At 41.8% G+C, this 12,408-nt stretch overlaps 1 protein-coding gene across 1 annotated transcript in view; it reads right to left on the minus strand.

The window, feature by feature from the left end:
- Nucleotides 1–12,408, minus strand: part of syn3 (synapsin III) — a 114,000-nt gene that overhangs the window by 71,662 nt on the left and 29,930 nt on the right. The window contains exon 4 of the mRNA XM_061029221.1: nt 390–481. Within this exon, the coding sequence (XP_060885204.1) occupies nt 390–481 (92 nt within the window). The remainder of the gene's footprint in view (nt 1–389; nt 482–12,408) is intronic.

The following is a 12,408-nucleotide window of genomic DNA, read 5'->3' on the forward strand; positions in this document are numbered from 1 at the left end:
TTGTAGGAGCTCTGCTCATGCTGTCTGGCTAATACACTTGGTTGTGTAACATTTGTTTTGCTATATGGAACAACATAAGGTGACATAATGAGAGCTAAAAGCACACACACACAGGAATAGCATACAAGATTTAATACTTTGAATCCTTCTTATTTTACCATCACAACAAGGTTAAAAAAGGGCAATGTCTTTTTTTTAGCTCCCCCATGGCATAATCACATTACAGCCATGAGTACAAAGCGTGTTATATACACACACACATCCATGCTCAATGCTACAGAGAGAATGAACTGGAGCCTTTATGCAGGCTCAATGAGGCAGATAACCAACTACGTAGGCAAAATGCGTCAGTGGACTCGCTCTCCTTCTGGCTCCTCAAAGCATCTTACCTGACCACTTTGGAGCCCCCTTTGTTGACCTGCATGTCCACCATACATCCCGAGGTTACGTAGGAGGCCAGGTTGATCTCTGAGAACTCGGCCTGGGGAGCACAAAGGAAAAAAAAGACAGGTTTAAGTGTGTATCCCCACTGATATGGTATTGGTGAGGCCAATAACAATAATCATTCTTAAGGCAAACATTCACTGATATTCAAGACCAATATGGTGGCCAACAAAGCTAATTATTGAGTTGGATTAAAAATAGACATTTATTGTACATGGATTGTGAACCTATTTTATAAAGTTGGAGCAAGCATTATTCCTAAATTCCAAAAACGTTGTTTTCCGCATTAAATGTTTAGTATGAATTAGTGCTGACAGCGTCATTGAATCTTGCAGCGATGGGAAGAAACGACACCACGGCACAGCTGCAGCTGCATGATGGTGCTCTTACAGGAAAATGTTGCTTCTCAAAACCAACTCCATTCTCGCTTCTCAAGTTGCTAGTAAGAATGTAAACAATGGCAATACACAGAAAAGGATGTCATGACTGGAAGTAAATGGTACATGGAATTGAGCTTGGATAGCACCTTTCTAGTCTCCTGACCACTTAATGTGCTTTTACACCGCAGGTCACACCTACCCATTCACACACTGATAGAGGCTGCTCTGTAAAGTGTCCATCAGTTTTAACTAATCCCATTCATACACTGCCGCTGAAGCAGCAGGAGCAACTTGGGGTAGCGTCTAGCGTAAGGTTACATCAACACATGGCTGCAGGAGCTGGAGATTGGACCCCCGAGCTTCTGGTTGAGTGTCGACCGACTCCACCACTGAGCCACAGATGCCCCATTGCTAAGCGCTGGCTACACCAGGAAGACCCGGAAAAAATGTTTTTGCTGTCAGGCGATTGCAGACGGCTTCCGGGATTGTTTCACAGCACTCCATAAAAGGTCAGGTTTGTTAACAGTTATTACATGAAAGGTCTTTCAAATGTATAAAAACTGTACATTCATTTTCAGAAGTGAAAGTAAAAGCATTCATTTGACTCATGAAATCATGAAAGTCATCAGATGAAAGTCATCAGATGACGATATTAACAGGCGGACTGACAAAGGTTTGGTACACCTTACCAGCAAAACAGACAACAGACTCTATCAGGTTGACTTCATTTCACACTTTCTGAATTAGGACAGCAGAGAGAAAAAGACAAGAGTCAGAGAGACAGTGCAGAGTTGGTGAGAGGAGGCAAATTGAGTTATCCGCAGTCTTTGGCCCCCAGGACAGTGAGAGCCTTGTGAAAGGCTGTAGCCCGGCCGAGTGGCTCAAAGAAACTCCCAGAGATACTAGAGAGGAGGGGGGACAGATGACTTCTGGGAATGGACTTCCTAAATGGGCAAGGGAGTTATAATTTGATTTGCCCACTTGTTATAGTCACTGCTGCTGTAAATTATACGGATGTGAATGTCTTTTTACCAAATTAACATTTCCTGAAATGAACTTTCAGCCTGAAGGGATTTGGTGGGAAAACATTTTCCTCTCACGCTCCCACAACGTTGTAATACTGTTGCAGATTCATTGTAAAAGTACACGTGCATACTGACAGCGGAGCGGAGCTTCGTTAAAGTGCTGTTGTGGACTTGCACAATGTCAAAAGAACATGGTAGCATGCTGCAATTAGCCGTTATCTCAACACCACTGTGATAAAAGGAATGGTGTGAACAATGACCACAACGTGTACTCTGTATTATCAGACAAAGGCAATTCTTCTCACTGGCACTGGTCGCAAAAGTTGAAGCATTTAAGCATTTAAGCCGACTTGGATGACTCACATAATACCACACAATTTGATGCATAAGACCCACTTTGAATTCCCTTTTTCTCTAAAAAAAAAGCGGGATTGTCCCTATATTCCTGCTCGACCATTATACCATAGATTTCAGAGTCATGCACTACAATGACTGCAAGTGCAGCCACTGTACATAACCCAACGCAATTGAAAATTGGCCTCCATTTATTGTGTTTTTCAGGCGGTGGCTTCACATGCTGGTATACATGAGTGATGTGGACCAGGCTGTACAGAAACGTTGTGGGTGTGGAAATGTTTGTTTGCTTTGCAATTGAAAAAAAAAATGCAGAAAGACAATTTAAACCTATTTTTCCCTCTTTGAGACCGCCAAAAATCTGAAAGCGTCTTATATACGGTAACCTATATTTACACTCCCAGTTTACACACACAAATATTAGACATAGTTATGACACAAGACAAGCTTTATTTGGGCGCTTCACATTACCCCTGCATAAATCCAATGCTTTAAAGAGAAGTGTCATGAATAGGGAAATGTTGAACTATTATAAATTGCCACTACATTGAACCTAGATCACTAATAAGATGAGATTTAAAGGTCACGTATAATCCTCTTTTTCAACCAGTTTAAATAAGTCTCAGAGCTCCTCAAAACATGTCTGTGAAGTGTCTTGTTCTAAATCCACTCTGATCCTGTATTTGATCATGTCTATAAACCCCTCTATTTCAGCCCTGCTCAGAACAGGCTGTTTCTGTGTCTGTACCTTTAAATGTAAATGAGCTGTGTCTGACCACGCCCCCTCTCTGGAAGGCTTTGAGTGGCTTGGGCTTTTTAACACCATGCCCTGTTGTTTACGGTGAGAAGGCAGACTCAGAGGGCAGAACAAGAAACTAGCTGTGGGAGTGTCACCCACCTGGGGGAGGGGTTACTGCCCTTTGTGATGTCACAATGGGAAAATCTCCAAACAGCCTGTTCTGAGCACACATTTTCTGAAAAGTGGAGTGAACAAAAGACGGAGAGGATGGACTTTTCTCATGATTGGGGGGCTTGTCGACAGGCCAGGGACACATATAGTGTTAGAGAAACATGGTAAAGTGGTATTTCAGTTTTACAGTAGTTGGCCGAGAAGCTGTTCTCACCTGGTGGTTTTGGCCCAAAGGAAACCTCAAAAGAACAAAATGTGGTCTTCCACTAGAAACCCTGTTTCATTTGAACATGCACTCTGTTTCCTCAGAGGGAGGTGGTAGGAGGAGGTGGAGTATATAAAACTGGTTTCAGTCAACACTGCTGGATCACATCTCTAATGTTTCCTGGCAGAATCCAACCTCAAGGCTTCATCGCTGTAAACGCCAGACACAGAAAGCCCCTTGAGAGTTGCTAAACAACAGCAAGTTGACCTTGACAAAAATGGCGGCCATTTGTTAGTCTTCAGATCACTTTTGATTATGGGAAGTGACATTGATGTAGAGGATGTAATGGGCCCTGAACAAGCAGCCTGCTGACTCTGTGTGGAAAAAGAAAAAAACTCAATTAGCCTTGACTACCAAACCCAACACAACAAAAACAACATGGCTGCATTTCAATTGTCCGCCAGTACTCTGAGCCTGCAATGGACCAGATTCAGTCATTTATTCCCTCTTCACACTGTATAAAGGGAATGCTGTGTTCAATGATCAAATGTTTATTAAATCAAATGAAAAGCTGACCGTAGCTGTGCCAAACTGAGGCACAATAAAGTTCAGCTTTGTTTTTTTTACACCTCAGCTGCAGAAAACACTGTGTCATTGCCTCTTTGGCAAGAGATTCTCACCCAAGATGATACTTATCACATCAAAGTGTTTCATTCTAAACTAACTACGCCTGAAGAAATTAATGACAATACCCCCCTCCCCCCCCCTCGCCCCCCCCCCCCAAAAAAAAAACAGAATGTTTTAATTTACAGCATGGCTACAACTTTTTGTTTGATAGAAGTGACTCTGTGAAATAGATCTTCAAGAGATTTAGTGTATTTTGGATGTTATTCAAATATTTTTCAAACACTCAGACACAAAGTCCTTCTCAAAAAGACACATTGCATTTTGGATTGAAGCCCTGCACACATGTACAGCACATTGCTAACAGCATATGGTAGTCTGCTAATCAAAGAAAATGGTTTCGTGACTGGAGGGTCAGTGGATTAAATCCTGGACTGGCTACATAAATAAATAAGTGAAAGCCTGACTGTACAGTATTTAACTCTTTAAAGTCAGATTAAAGGGCTGTAACTCTGCACTGGTTCCCCACAACATCTGGAATAGAATCTCAAATCCTTCTTCTCACTTTCAAAGCTCTTAACGACCAGGCACCATCTTATCTTATAGAGATAATTGTGCCATACTACCCTTCGAGAACATTACGCTCCCAGAATGCAGGCCTGCTCGTGGTACCTACAGTCTCTAAATGTACTATGGGAGGTAGAGCCTTCAGTTATCAGGCCCCTCTGCTTTGGAATCATCTACCAGTCAGAGTCTGTGAGGCAGACACACTCTGTACTTTAAGAATGGACTTAAAACTTTCCTTTTTGATAAATCTTATAGTTGAAGCTGGTGCTGGTGTAGACCAGCTCCTAGTTATGCTAATATAGGCTTAGACTACTGGGGGAACTGGCACCTTGAACTCCTATCTCTCTCTCTCTCTCTCTGTGCACTCACATCAAATTACTGCATGTCACTATCTATAAACCTTCATGTCCTATGTAAGTTAAAAACCACATATTTTCCTGGGAGCTCCTAAGATCGTTGGTTTTGACGGCCTGCTGCTACAGATTATGATATTAAATTCAACCCTATTACTCTCGCTTTTGGTGATATCCAAAGGCAGGCAAAAATGTAACTTCTGTTATAATACATACTGTCTATAATGTTGTTGGACTTCCAACAGAAAATAAGGCATGGGGATTGTGTAGTGGTCGAATTAAAGTGTATACATGCAAAACTTAATAGATCATCAACTGCATTATCTAGGTGTGTTAGTCCGACTTTGAGAAATGAATTCAGAACCATTTCAGCCATATTTGTATCGGCTAATTTTATCCCAGATATGGGCCAATATTACTAGATTTATTCAGTTTCATGGTATTAAACTAACAGTTCTCTCTCAGGCACCAGCAGAGGGCGCTAAATGGATTACAACATGCGTTATCACTGCACATACATGTGCAAGTTTGTGTGTTTGTTTCGATTTCAGTGATTATCTTTTATTGATTACATATATTTTCCACAAGTGTATGATTACTGCATTTGAGGGCTCAATGCAGGAAATGTGTTTAACTATATCTATCACTAAAGATTGGAGATACATCAAGAAAGATATCGTCCGATATATCAGTACCTGTTTTTTTTTTTTTTATCTCCCCAATATCGGTATCGGCCCCAAAACGCCTAATCGGTCGGGCCCTAATACAACCGTCAACATGTATGGGGATGGAAGCAAATCCTCCAGATGACCCTCTACTCAACCCAGCCCCTGCCAATTTGCATGGCAAGTTAAGTCAACCGCTATCTACACATTCTCATACTGTGATCATCCTTTGAGTCTTTAAGCCTGCTTTACATGGGCTTTCATCTACATAAAACGGAAATATTATCAGCAATACTCTCTCGGAGATAAAATTCCCTTTCATCCAGAGCTGTGAGCCTGTGTAAACTCTGCATGGGGGAGTGAGTTGGTTTAGAAAAGAATGCACCAACATAACGAAACTGGGGCTTTTTTTTGCCAAGAGAGAGAAGAAAAAAAAAACACCCACCTCTTTTATTTATTGTGTTGCACTCTCAGAGGAAGAGCAGGGGGCGAGTAAATGCCGTAATCTTATTTAGGGGACAACAAGGCGCCACTCACACACTATGTGCCTCAAGGACATGCACTTGGCTCCCTTCCTTTTCTCAGCTCCCTTCTTCTGATACCCTCCTCTGAAAGAAACATCTGTGAGCTCGGCAGCGCATTCCTCCCTAAAACAGACTCTGAAATGCTCTAGCACACATTCGCTCACATGTGCGCATATACTTCATCATTTCATCTCCTCAACAAATCCCATCCCAAACACAGGGGCCTACGTTGACTTTTGCTGCAGCCAGATAATGCCAGAGAGTGGGCAACCTTTTTGGCAAGGGGTCGAGGATTCCACAACGTTTCTGATTGGCTGGTTCAGGGTAAGAGGAGTGCGAACAAGGACTGTCATTGGGCGGTAATGGATGAAGTGGCTGGTGTAGGGCACAGGCCCAGAAGCCAGGACAGGAGGTCTTTTCACAGCACCATGGTAACCATCACGGTAACACATTCAGACACTTGTCTTAGAGCACTTCTTGCCCTGGGAAAGGAAAACAGGAACTGATACAAGGGACTACTGCCTCCAGAGCTGATTCTTCTCATCTGTTGACCTGCATTCAGGCTGAATTAAGAACCTTATTTTAGTCAACCTATTAAAGAGAACAGAATCATGAAAGCTGGTTTGATTGTGATTAACAAATATCTCATACCTGACAGAAAGCATAGAAGCTTAAGGCAATGATTTAGCCGATTAAGCTGTCACAGACACCCAAAAATCCTGAAAGTTGCACAAAATTTTTGGGGTGAGCTGCTTGTTTGAACGCAAATGAGCGAATTTTCCACTCGATCTTTACCTGGAATTTTTCCTGCCAGCTCTCAACTACATTTTAAGCATTAAGTCTGGGTAAGGAAATATCCAGTAACATTCACCACAAGCAATAGGAACAGGGTTATATAATTTCTATCCTTAGAAGTTTTTTGTCTGCCAGTAGGTTTTTCTCTGCTCTCTTGTTGATATGTTGGATATGATAGACTACACGTAGCATTCATATAAAATCTAAAATGTTCATCTTAGCGTCGGATTCTTCATCCACCTTTTCCGTTTCCGTCTTGTAACATCATGTCCCACCTCCTGAGTCCTCCTTTTTCTGTCCCATATGGAAAGCCTCTCGTGTGAGGTGCACGTGTAATCTACTCAGGAAGATTTCAGGGGGCTGCCTGCATGACATTTTCTAGAAATGTTCAGAAGTGCACATGTGAAATTAGCCACAGAAGGCCACAGCAATTTACAAGCAAGGCTCATTTGTCCGCCTGCACTCTGTCCTGACCACCCAGCCATGTGACCCCGTGGACAGTAGAGTAAACACCACTTGACAGCAGCTCATCTGGAATCTTTGTGGATATTTTTAGGTTTGGACTAACCCGTGTCCTTAGATTCAGGTGGTTGAGGTGCCTTTCATGTGGCCATGAGTCAAATTGTAAACAGGCTATTTTGTCTTCAGCAAAAAATAGCTGGGACAGTTTGGAAGCTGAACTTTACCAACAATGTGGAAATATCTGCCCCGATATCTCGCTGCAGAAATATTTCACTACGGCCAAATGACAACAAAAGGTTAATGTTGCAAAGAAAACGTGAGAGCTCACTTTCACTTAAAGCTCCTGTGAGGACTTTTTAACAATATGAAACATACTGAACTGTATAATGACGCCTCTTTATGACCAAGCAACAAGGCTAATTGTTTCAAGTTATTTCTAAGGCCTGAAACCAGTGTCGCAGGTTAGGTGTCAGACAAAATGGTTAACTGTATGCTTTTTAAATAGCCATGTACAGAATCAGAAAATGTTGCTTTGTCCACAGGGGGGCGCCAAAATCAATTAAAACCATAAGATCCTCACAGGAGTTTTAAAGCTCTTGTGAGGAGTTTTTAACTGGTTTTGAAAACAGACTGAAACCAACACTGATGCCTCCATATGATCTACATCAGCAAACAAGGCCATCAGCAACAAGGTTGATGATTTCTATAAAATTATTTTTAATGTTTAACAGTCCCTGCAGGGTAGGTGTCAGATTCACAGTGAGGGAAACAATTGATTGTCGTGGGCACTGCTGGTGCAAAACAAAAGGCTGTTGATGGACCAAGGCCTTTATATACCTTCTGATCTAGAAAGGTTTGGATTCATTTATATAAGCACGTGTTGGTTTAAGGTATTGAATACTTAAAGTTATGGAGGAATGCTTCACAAGGAGCCAATTAAGTCAAAATAAAATAGATGTACCCAGATGTGTTTGCACAGATCTATTACATAAATAAACTTACTGAACGTTCCTTTTTTCGTCTCCACACATAACTATGATGTCCCTTCTTACACTGACCTTGTCGAGCAAACAGGAATAGCTAATAATAAAAATGTCCTTACCCGGATTGAGCCTCTAATCATGTTGCTTCCTCTCATTTAAAAATAGATGTTTTTCCGTGTACCCAAGTGTCTCTTATTCTGTTTCCCCCATTTGGTTTCTTTCCAGAAAACCTTGACCGACTAAAACAAACACAACGCCGACTAAAGAAGTAGCTGTTTCATTCACATCAGCTTATAATGCATTCTTAGTTAATAGGAAGGTGCAAAGAAAAATGGGTCTTGAAAGCGATTATGTAAAACGCCAGAGTTGTGTTTAGGTAAGACTTTTCAGTTTTGTGTATAAATGTCAAGCGAGAACAAACGGTGCTGATTTGATTTGTAGTTGCAGGGCAAGCCTGTTTTGTTGTCTTACTTTTCAGTAATTCTTGATAAGCTCTGTCGTATCACATACTGATGCAATTGAGAGGTCTGGAGTACAGTGGTCCATTCATGTGCACCACACAGAAGTATTTGCCTCTAATCACTACCACCTTGTACAGCAGAGCAGTGGGATAATCTATAGAGGCACTAAATGTTGAAATCCAAGACAGATGCTAAATGTTACAGGGAAACAGAAGGCGAAAAGCCAAATCACCCATCTTGCCCTGCGTAATGGCAAATGCCAAAGAATGGGTACAGATAACATCCAGCCAAACTGCCTGTGAGCTGCCATTGCTGCAGCTCAAAGTAGCATGGACAGCGCTGAGGTCATGTGCCTGCCAAACAGATGTTGCCCCAAGCATTCAAAACCACACATGGTCAAGTCACCCTGAATAACTGCTCCCTTGTTCTTTCACAAACAACAGACCTCCTCAAGTTAAACCAGCTAATTTGTCCAATTGTGTAAATTGCTGTGTTTATGACTCTGCAGGGATTGTGGGTAGCAAACAGGCAGTTTGTTTGGCAGACTTTTTGTTGGGTGTGATCATGTCTGTGATCAACATCCATTGCAGCCGGCAAACCTTTGTTTTCATATTTGTCACAATTAGAGCCCGACTGATATGGGCTTTTTGGGGCCGATACATACCGATATCGATATAGGGGAGAGAAAAAATCCAATACCAATATATATATATATATTGGCCGATATCTTTCTTAGATCAATTTGGATCTTTAGAGAAAGATTGAGATAGATATATGCATTATGTTGATCCCTCAAATTCAGTTTTCAAACACTTGTGGAAAAGATATTTATAACATTTAATGAAAACATGATGGTCACTCAACTGAAAAATAACTGTGCATGTAAGTGAATCACAGTTTGAAGCAATGCTTGTTGTAATCCATATAGAACTGAGTAAGGCACCAAACCCCTACTGCTCTGCGTAGCAGTGTGCAGCAGCCCCACTCTGACATCTCTTCACAGGTCCTGTTTGTGCATGTGTGTAATTCAGGCCTGTATATCTCTCAATAACAGAGTATAAACCAGAGTTTCCCTGAGGGATTAATAAAGTATTTCAAAATCAAAAATCGAAAAAACAAACTGCAAGCTCAACATTGTCTTCCTCGTGGCATGTAAGAACATGTTTCTCTTAGTACGGAGAGTTTAAGGATACCTAATTGATAGCTAAGAAGAAAATGAGCATTTGAGGGTTTTGGGCCTGAGCTGTTCTTTGTGTTTAGTGCTTTAACTTTAACACACTAAACTTAGATGATGATGATGATGATGATGATGATGATGATGATGATGATGATGATGATGGTTTACATCATTTGCTAAAAATCTAAATTTTAACATCGTCCAGCAGAATGAAGGACTGCCTTTCAAAGCTGCCATCATGACTGTATTTAATTTGTTCTTTCTTTCCGCAGGATTATGACAGTGTGGTTAGAAGGAGAAAAACTTACCAGATTGAAAAGTAGACGATTTTTGTTGACGTTATTTTTCATTGGTTTTTATCTCTTTCTTTTTCCTGGATACATGTGATCTAAGTGAGTCACGGACTCATGAAAAACGAGCACTGACCTGATGTAACTACACATTAGCCCTCTTTTAGAAACCACAAGGGATTAACTGACACTGAGTGAGAGTAACTCCAAGCTCCACACGTGCTGGAGAACATTTTGTATATTTGGCTCCAAAGTGATGCATCAGTGGGACTTCTTTTTTACAACTCTGGCAGTTTTTTTTTAAAAATTTGGAATCAAAAAAGGTTTTCTGTTTTACTGATCTAAGTGAGGATTTCTTGGAATGTTTTTCTGGCAGCATCATAAACTACGACTGGACACGTTTCATCATTCCATTTACAGCCTTTTTTGTTTTTACTATCAGACGCTCAGGAGCTCCAGGAGCGAACCACCAGCGCTCCCATGAGGATCTGTTAGGTGATCAAAAGGAGTTACCAGGTGGACACTGGGCCACAGACGCCTGCCAACATGTGACTTCAAAGCGGGTCATGTAAACGAGAGGGAAAACATCCACAACAATGGGCTCCCAAATTAGCCGTGTGGTCGTGGCTTTGGATGGGGCGTCCTTAATGACAGAAGAGTCAAAACCGCTTTCTTTCTACTTCTTACAGGTTGGCATCAGGCCTCCACACTGCAGCATCACATGCTGTGGTCAGTCTGTGCTGCAGTCTAAAGATATTGGATCCTTATATGGCAGCGAGTAAGCCAGAGGCGAGTTCTATTAGTTTGAGGATTGTCAGCTCTGGTTCAGAGAGCTTTAACTGCATGAGTATGAGACATGACAGCGAGCTTATGTCAGGCAAAGGCCATCCGAGTGCACATTTCATTTTGAAGGACTACTTGATCAATGCTTAGGTCACTTTTTTGGGGGGGGTTATACCTTTATCTAGAGATAAAACAACAGAGAGTGGGGACAGATATGATGGAAAGGGGTCACAGGTCGGACTCAAACCCGGGCTGTCCGCCTGAAGAACCAAAGCCTCAGCCAATGGAGTGCGCACCAGCCACTAGACAGGAAATGTACGGAGTAGAGAGTAAGGGCAGTGAAGGGCCGAGGTCGGATGGTCAACGACCACTGTGGCGAGGACTTTGTTCCTCTGTACATGGGGCACTCGACATAACCACTAGGCTACCCGGCGCCCCCCTTCGAAGATTTTAGTGAGTTTTGGTGAGCTTGATTGGTTCACTGGATAGTTTAAAGAATTGATGATCCTAAGGTAAAGTAAACAGATGCAGCCTTTAAGCTAGATGTTAAAAAATACTTTAAAATATATCTACAAAGGCAGGTAAATGAGAAATACCTAAAATCAAGGTTTTAAAACCCCCAGCCCCCAAATATTAGCTGGGTATAGAGATGTTAAAACCTGACATGGAAGAGGGATTGAAGACAGAGAAGGGGAAAAAAGTGCGGTGCTGATTTTATTGTCGTCCTCTAAAAGGATTCATCTCAGCATGTCGCTAACTTTTCTCACAGAGATCGGGTTTCTGTTGTCCTGAAGCTCGCAGCGAGGTGCACAAACAGCATGTGTGGAGTCTGGCTGCTGAAGACAATTAGTGAGTGACTTGTTGTAGTCAAAGCAGAGGGCTTCTGGGAAATAGTGTCGGGGTCCAAAGGAGATCTAAGTAGGTCATTTGGAGCTCTAGCTGAGCTTTGGTGGGCTCATGTGGTCCCTCTCAGCATCAGTTTGAGGGCCCTCATTTACTCCGCTCCTGTTTTTATGGGTGTTCAATATCTGAGACACAACAAGAACAAATATAATGAAAGTTTACATTTAATAGATTCTTATTCCAGCCACATCCTGTCCCAACAAGAGGATGTGACCACAACAGTCGAGAGTTGAGCAAACAGGCCGTAAAATCACCGGTCCAGCTCTTTGTGGTCCCTTTATCCTTCTCTCATAAAACCCCACCTCTGCATTTCAAAGATCCAGTCCCAACAATGACTCCCAGATGTATAACCCAACGGTTATTTGAGGTATATCAGACATAATCTACAACAGTAGTCGTTTTTCCTTAGAGGCCCCCTTACTTGTATTTTAAAAAGTGACCCACTGCTGTCACATATTAACTTCAATTTAATCATTTTTAATGTGAAAATCATACCTGAATAG

This window comes from Labrus mixtus, chromosome 22, assembly GCF_963584025.1.
Source record: "Labrus mixtus chromosome 22, fLabMix1.1, whole genome shotgun sequence".
Taxonomy (NCBI): Eukaryota; Metazoa; Chordata; class Actinopteri; order Labriformes; family Labridae; genus Labrus; species Labrus mixtus.